The sequence below is a fragment of the Rhopalosiphum padi genome, chromosome 1, assembly GCF_020882245.1.
Source record: "Rhopalosiphum padi isolate XX-2018 chromosome 1, ASM2088224v1, whole genome shotgun sequence".
In the NCBI taxonomy this organism is placed as follows: domain Eukaryota; kingdom Metazoa; phylum Arthropoda; class Insecta; order Hemiptera; family Aphididae; genus Rhopalosiphum; species Rhopalosiphum padi.
The window spans coordinates 67,113,106-67,121,495 of NC_083597.1; the positions used below are offsets into that span (position 1 = coordinate 67,113,106).

The 8,390-nt window shown below is 25.5% G+C and overlaps 1 protein-coding gene across 10 annotated transcripts in view; it reads right to left on the reverse strand.

The window, feature by feature from the left end:
• LOC132918564 (rho GTPase-activating protein 21-B) overlaps positions 1-8,004 on the reverse strand; it is a 63,627-nt gene extending 55,623 nt beyond the window's left edge. For 8 of the 10 annotated variants that reach the window (XM_060979855.1, XM_060979853.1, XM_060979854.1 and 5 more), the window contains exon 1: positions 7,492-8,001. In XM_060979855.1, coding sequence (XP_060835838.1) covers positions 7,492-7,539 — 48 coding nt within the window. In that variant the 5' untranslated portion in view covers positions 7,540-8,001. Of the gene's footprint in view, positions 1-7,491 lie in introns of all 10 variants that reach the window. The other 2 variants (XM_060979845.1, XM_060979856.1) reach the window with 2 other exon arrangements.
• Between the last annotated feature and the right edge of the window lie 386 nt (positions 8,005-8,390).

Here is an 8,390-nt window from a genome sequence, read left to right on the forward strand (position 1 = left end):
AAGATTACAGAAAAGGCACATAACTACATACGTATAGTTCTATAGTCTATACTCTTTACATTATATTGTATTTTGTAATAATCACTTGATAAAGGGAAACTATATGTGTTCGTAAATATTTACAGTTAAAAAATATTAATTATTTCCTTCGACATTTTAAATTATATATACACATATTATTATAACAAAGGTATAAAGGTATTTATCTATACTATATAATTTACATCACATTTCATGTTTAATTATTATCAAAAGTGTAAGTTCAAGATTAATTTAAATTAATAAAATTAGAGGTAAAAACTCGTGGACATTTCAACTGTATAATATTATTTAATAAATTATTATACATATTTTTATTATTATTAATTGTTGATAGTTTAAAATAGGTATTTATAATTATTTATTCACGCAAAATTGATATTTCATTGTCTCATTAGTTGATAATTTTTTCAGCATGCAATTGTTATAATTTAAAATTTATAGTTAGATACGTATAATATGTTGATGGATGATGTTTATAAGTAATAATATATAAGCCAGGGACCAAGTACAAATAACAAATTAATTTAATTTAAATTATTCAAGTACAATTTAAAACAAGACACATGTTTAGATTATAATTTACAGCACTGCAAATTCTAATCACAAACACCATATACGTGTTATATTATAAAATGTCATACGTCATGAGCACATGGTTTCCAAAAGGCATAATATATCTATTATAAGCAAACATGTTGCATTATTTAAATCCAAGTATAGTTGCAGTTGGTCATGATAGATTAAGATAGAAAAATGATTTTTTACTTTTTTTATGCTAGTCTTATAAGTTGTTAGAAGCTGGTCACTTTCCTTCAACACTATTGGATGATGTAACCCATATGTGCGTACGGACGTATGTGATAAAACCAATGTCTGCAGGATTAAAGTATATGAACCCCCTTGTTTGAATTACATTGCTTTTTACACTACTTTGAATTGTATAAATGTATTTATTTATTGTATACGTGTAGTTCTTTCCCATACACAGTCTAAAAGCCACAGGTTCTCCCGTCATCACTGACGTTCCGCCCGAAACCCGTTCACCAGAACATAATTCGCGATTTATTTTTGTTCCTAACCACACTGCCGACAACGACAAACGTGGTGTTAAGATATTGTTCGATGAGATAAACTTATTGCCTGCTGTTTTTTTCTCGGTTTCATTGAATTTGTATTGAAAAAGCTAATATTTCTAATGTCAGATGTGTACAATTGAGTATATAATTTTAATATCTATCCAAAAGAATAATTATTTACATAAATGTACGTTTAAATTTGCAATTTAAACAATTTGATCTTTATTTCGATTTCGTGATTTTGGCACTACACGGCTTAATGTAGATACTAAAATAATGCATTATATAATATACTGATACCTACTTATTAAAACTAAAATTAACTTCTAAAACTTAACTGTTTTATACATATATATATTTAAAATTACAAATATTATTTTATCCACTTATAATAAAATATTTTAATTTCGGTTCAGGATTTTTTGTATTTATAATTTATATCTATAGTTGTGACTAAAATTTTATTTGTAAAATGGTTAACTTTAAAATGGTTCATAACAATATAGTAACTATTTCGATATTCAAAAAGTAACAAATTGTAGTTTATTACATAAGTCAAAACCTACTATATAAAAATACTTAATCTAATTATTTTATTAAATAAATTCGTATCTATAGATTTTACAGTCTATAAACAACAAAAGTTGATATTTTTATTAATTTAATTACTTTTATTTTTGTTGATACAATTTATTATAACAATATCATAATAAACAATAGATACACTATATAATTTTTATTAAAATTAAAACTATACTTGGCTAACTATTAACATTTGTTTAATAAAAACATCAAGTAAAAATATACCTAAATTATTATTTGGCAAAATGTATTAATAAGTGAATAAGTGTTATATACCCGAAATCCATTTACTTAAGACACTCAATATTTTCAAAAACGTTACTGCTTTTTGAAATAATTAGTATCTTAAGTTAAATTGATCACACCGTATATATAAAACTTATTGTAAAGTACGTGTTTTCGTATCAGAATACAAAATGATATAATAACTATGTCTCTACATAGAATAAAAAAAATATTGTTTATTTTTATCAAATTAATTCAATTTTGGTTATCATGACATACACTATTAATAATATTTTATTAATGTATTTTTTTTCTATTCAAACACGTTTTCAGACTAAAATTAAATGCGTGAGTCTTTAAACATTCATTTTAACTGACTACAGACATTGTTATTTAAAATCAATTGCATAGCATAGTTTTAGAGGTACTATAAACTATAACTTATAAAATGTAGGAAGTACGAACCACAACGTCATAAGTACAATTTATCCCACCATTGAAAATTTAAACTCCGGTATTGCAAACGTCCTCAAATTCATCAAAAATACAGATCTCCACTTAAAAATCTAGCAATATACTGATAATTTATAATGTATTAACATTAATTATATATATATATATATATATATATATATTTATTCATGTATGCATGTATTTATTTTATTTTGTGTACTTAAATTCTATTTTTTTCTCCCCCCCCCCAACCTAATGTAACAATACACCTCTTAACTTAAAAATAAATATAAATATACTGTAGCCAAAGGCCCTAGTTGCAGAAGCAGTTACTATAATGAAAAAAATAAAAATATATATAATAACTTAATATATATTATAGACTAAACGATTCATAATGTTTATCGGTAACTATTTATTTTCAAATATTAATTAATAATGTTAATGATATTATTTATCATATTATACATGATTATTAATACCTAACAAATGGAATTCACGTAATTAATACTTTTTAAGAATATAAAATATAATTACATTATCTTCAACAATTACTTCTAACATAATAATCTAATTATTAGCATTTTTTCACCATATTTATGTTTTCCGTAATAAGATATGCAAGATGATTCGTTTGTTTAGCATTTATCTTTATAAAATAAAATTGTCGATGCCATATTTCATATAATACACTGTTAAATAATAAAGCAATAACATTTGACGTCACTAATACTGCTGCAACCATCAACACTGATTTTACCAATCATTGGAATATTGAGCGCTTCGATTATTCTTGTTATATAAAAAATTGTGGTACATATCATCACAATTTTGAAAACATTTTCACATTTGACTAACAAAAATAACCCCAAATCGATCTAGTTTAAAACTGATTTTTGTGTAAAAATTCCAACTTTTCACAATTATTTTAAAAAGTACTTGATAATTTTTACTTTTGACTCCCAATATTAGTGTATCAAATCTAATTGTACTATAATAGTTATTTTTAAGTGAAAAAAATTAATTTACCTACCTATACATTTATAGCTCCGATATATCTCAAAATGAATAATTATAGTTTTTAAGTACCTAAGTTTTTAAATAGGTAGCGGTACTTATAAAATGAATACATTTATTATTAAAATAAAAAAATGTGGTAAGCATACATGATGAGTCGCCCAACAGTTCAAAATATTACTATAAAAAAGATACCATTAAAAATAATTTATATGTTAAATTATTGGTATCGTGATTATTATGTGGTCAATGTTGCTTGTGTATTATGAGAAAACGATGATACTTTTGGTTTGATTTTATGGCTAGGTACTAGGTAGTCTTTATATTTGTTGGTAGGCCTCAACTATAATAAATATATCGACAATTTACGTTAGACAATTCGTACTCTCAAGAAAAAAAAAGAAAGCCTGACAAATTATAGTAATATGAACGTGACTTCTAACTTATAATCTCTTATGTATTAGAAATATTATGATGTGGCGTGATGTCACTATTAGTGACAGTTAGAAAGAGAAAAAAATCTTTACACTTCGCTATTGTATAATATGAATGATAAATCGATTACAATCAATATTAATTCATTCTTCTTACAAGTATAGTTATATAAGTTATTTGCTATTTAATATATTATAATTATTATTTGCGCCTTAGATGCATTGTTGATAAAAGCAATAAAAACGGTATTTATAATAATCAGAATAAGTTACAGCTAACAACAGATTAATAACAGTTTGAATAAAACAAGAATAGCATATTTTAAGAGGACGTCGTACCTACATGACGTATTGTCTTTGTCTTAATACTTACATACCAAATTTTACATCTAAAAGAATACATTATACTCTGTTATTTTTTATATTAGAGTTAAATTAAATATATTATTCTGGGTCTCGCGTAGTATTTATTTAATTTTAAATTTTAAAACAATTTATCAGCATTTTAAAATCCTCGCGATTTAATTGGAAATAATTGATTTCTGAGCGTATAACTATTGAACCAAGGACTTATGGAATTTAAGAAATAACATATAGAAACTATAATGACGTTATGTTTGAAAGAAATATTATATACTCAATAATATTATCCCGAATATTATCTTCTTAAATTATATTATAAGACAGATATTTGTATATCTATAAATTATATATAATAATAGCCTAATGCTTGGAAATAACACTAAACTTAGATTATAATATTATATTGTTAAAATATAATTTAGACAAAGACAACTCTGGCAGCCTCTTAAAAATACAACCATAAATAATTTAATCCTAAGAATTTATAAATAAGTCTGACATAATATACATACTATGGACAGGAAATTATTGAATAGCTAAAAATGAAGGTTTCTATTAGGAGATTACTGAAATGATTAATATTTAGTAATTAGTATCTACAATTTATTTGTTTTTGTTCCATGTTTATATAATATAATATATTACTCTATAAAATGTACATATGTAATGTATACCTAAATATAAAAGGAATAATACTCAAATACTTTATAGGTATAATATATTACATGTCATATATTAATGATATATTAAAATTATAAAATCTATTGTGATATGAAATTGGTTTGATTATGACAAAATAATCATAGTTAACTTTATTATTATTTATTTATTTTTTTTGGCAGTTGACATAGCCTATAGTATGTCAATTGACAGGAAACATGCATTGTGACCACATAATATAACTTCTGATCTCGTTTGTTCAGCTATTATTATTTTAAGTGCGATATCCAGGAAGTGGCCACTGTGAGTGAGACTTTCTAAACCGATGCAATTATTTGTTACCTCTAACTCTATGTGTACAATTTTTATTATTATTATTATTTAAGATTATGACATTATAGATAAGCCATATTGTATTTAATCTAAAAAACTATGAATAATTATATAGCAGATAATTAAGTAGGTAGTACAATTTCCTTATAGTGGGTAAATGGGAAATTCTGTCAACAAAATCTGATGATCTGGTATATACAATTTAAGAAATCTATCTGCCAACTGGAGATTTATTTGATCAAAACCATCAAGGTCATCTGCTTGTCAATAGACGTTAATATAACCAAAGACATACTAGTTTTTTATACTTTGATTTCTCTAATGAATTCAAATACTTATACTTACACAGAATTTTTTTTATTTCTTTTCTAAAGGCAACTACTTCAATATACCTTTATAAGAAAATAAGTATAGATATATGTTATGATTCATTTCTCTACATACACATGTGCTCAAACTTATAAAACATTGTTATACTACCAAGTCTAGAATAAAAATACATTTTCAATCTTTTTTTATATACATAAATTTATTGCATCAGGTATTCAATTTTAATTCATATCAAAATTTTAGCATGATTTAAAATTATTGGATATGGCTAAACAGCATTAAATAAATAATAGTATAACATAAATAAATGGAAAAAAATATCTTAAACAAAGTAATTTTAGGATTAACTGGTAATATTATTAAGACAGTAGTTTATAGTATTCATAAATCTGGAACAATAAGTATTTTATTATATTCATTTTTTTTAAATAATAAGCAAAAGTAAATAACTTTTTAATGCAACATCATAACAAAAAATTACTACTATTTTTTTGATTAGTCACTTAACTAGATAATTGATAAAACAAAATTAAAATTTTAGGATTCAGCAATAAGTACACAGTATACAAAATTAATACTTCGGACTAATTTTTAGAAGCTAGTAACATTTTTACTCCACAAGAGATATTTAAAAGACACTGAGAAAATGTTCTGAAAACTGGTAGAGTCTCCAGAAAATTGGGATGAATAACAACCCTAAGTTTATATTACACATATTATGATAGTATTTATACTTTGATACATTGTATACTTAAATATACAGTCCACTCTAATGATTTCACTAAAAAGAGAAGTTCCCAGGGACAATAATACACAAATATTAATAATTGTTCATAATTTTAAAACTTTATCAAAGTTCTAATCAAAGATAATATAATGATAGATGATTTTCTTTAAGACCTAAATATAAAGTTTATAAAATACTAGATAATTTTTATAAAAATTATAATGAGTATTATCCACATTGCAATTCATTTGACTTTAAAATGTATCAATGTAATATTTCCATTTAAATAGGTAATCAAGAGTTAATAATATTATTTAGCTTATAATCTTGCTTATAATATAGGTGACTATTATAAAAATGAAATTTACACAAAATTTGACTTATACCTAACATGTATTTAATTGATGAAATAGTACAGACATCACTTCACTCAAGTCATATTTTATTTCAATCTTTTTTATTTTATACATTGCATGTGGTTTTAACTACCTATTTAAGCTGTACCTAAATGTTTCAAGAAATAAAGAATATAAAATGCATTACTTATCATGATCATACATCACTAAATGAGAATGTGTAACAATCATAGAATCATAATTTTCTGTCCAAGTAATTACAATTGTCTATTAAAATCATTCTTATACTTAGTTATACTTAGTGAAAATCTAAAATATACAATATATTTTAAAAACATTCTTTAGAATATAAACAATTTAAGTATCTACCTAGTGATTATTTTAAATTTAATTTCATTACAGAGAAATATTGGTCTTTAATAAGAAAAATTTGTTATCCTTTATTTTGTCCATATATTTGAGTATATTGTAAGAGACGCATGTGTTATAAACTAGCACTTGTACCTATACTAGAGGTACTATTTATTTGAAAAAATTAAACAAAATACCTAGTATTCAAAACCCAACTGAATTCAATTTGTGGCCAAAGCCAATATTGATACAAGTAGATAGATGGTGATTGTTTATTACATGAAACACACGACAACCTACATAATTTTGTAGATAAAATAAAAAATTAATGGAGATGCTATAATTATATTATCTTCAAGGATAAATTTCATCCCCACGGTAGGTGGCAGGTTGATACTTAGCACTTTAGCAGCACAGATTTAAAAAATGTATAATTTATTTGTTTTATAATTCTGTAATTAGCAGTGACATACCAGCTGGGAACTATGTATAACCGGGCTTAATATCTAACAAGGTATAACGAATAATTATATTTGACTTACCGATGTCGAAGGTGACCATTCTCTATTTTCCGAAACATCTTCAGCCATATTCACCCTGCAAGACACAGTACAACAAGGATGGTGATAGGTACGTTCGGTAGAGCTTGTCTGCTTGGTAGTGTTTACCTGTGATGTTATCGTCGTCGGACCATCTGTAGCCACGGATATTGTGTTAAGCACCACCACCGCCGGCAATGGTGTCGCGAAACTCCGTCCACTACAGCGGTCGCAACGACGGTCGCACGGTGACCTGCTGCATTTTATTCAACCGCACGATACGCGTCGTTGCGATGGTCGGACCATCGGAACGTTCACAACACGAAAATCGACACACCACGACCCCACGGAGAGAAAATATTTATTATGAAAACGCCAACAATTTCGCTCCGACAGTTGTAGTCCTACGGCTATACTCTCCTACGACGACGGCAACAAGAGTGTGTATCAACTATCAAATATCAACGACGAAGGAATCGGATTAAAAAAAAAGAAATGTGAATAAATATAATATGATAGGTAGAGTTGTAGATACTGGTGCGTTTTCCAATCAGTGGTACAGGAGTTGCAGTGCGGCCAAACACGAACGCACAAAATATCGTTATACTGCACGTGTACAGCCATTTTTATAGTATCTATTGAATACCGATAATGTTATAATACCCGTATTAAATTAAATATTTATTATAATTATATCAACTATTATGAATACTTTAATATTACAACTATGCTGTGTGTACATAATTTCTTTAAAGTTTAATCGTGGTCATAGAATAATTATTATTTGGAACCAGAACACGCATATTATCAAAACATCTTGATGGTTCAAGACTCGTTAGTTATTAGAATATAAGATTTTTTTTTTGTTACATATTTTGCTCTTTATTTTTCATATTTTCCGT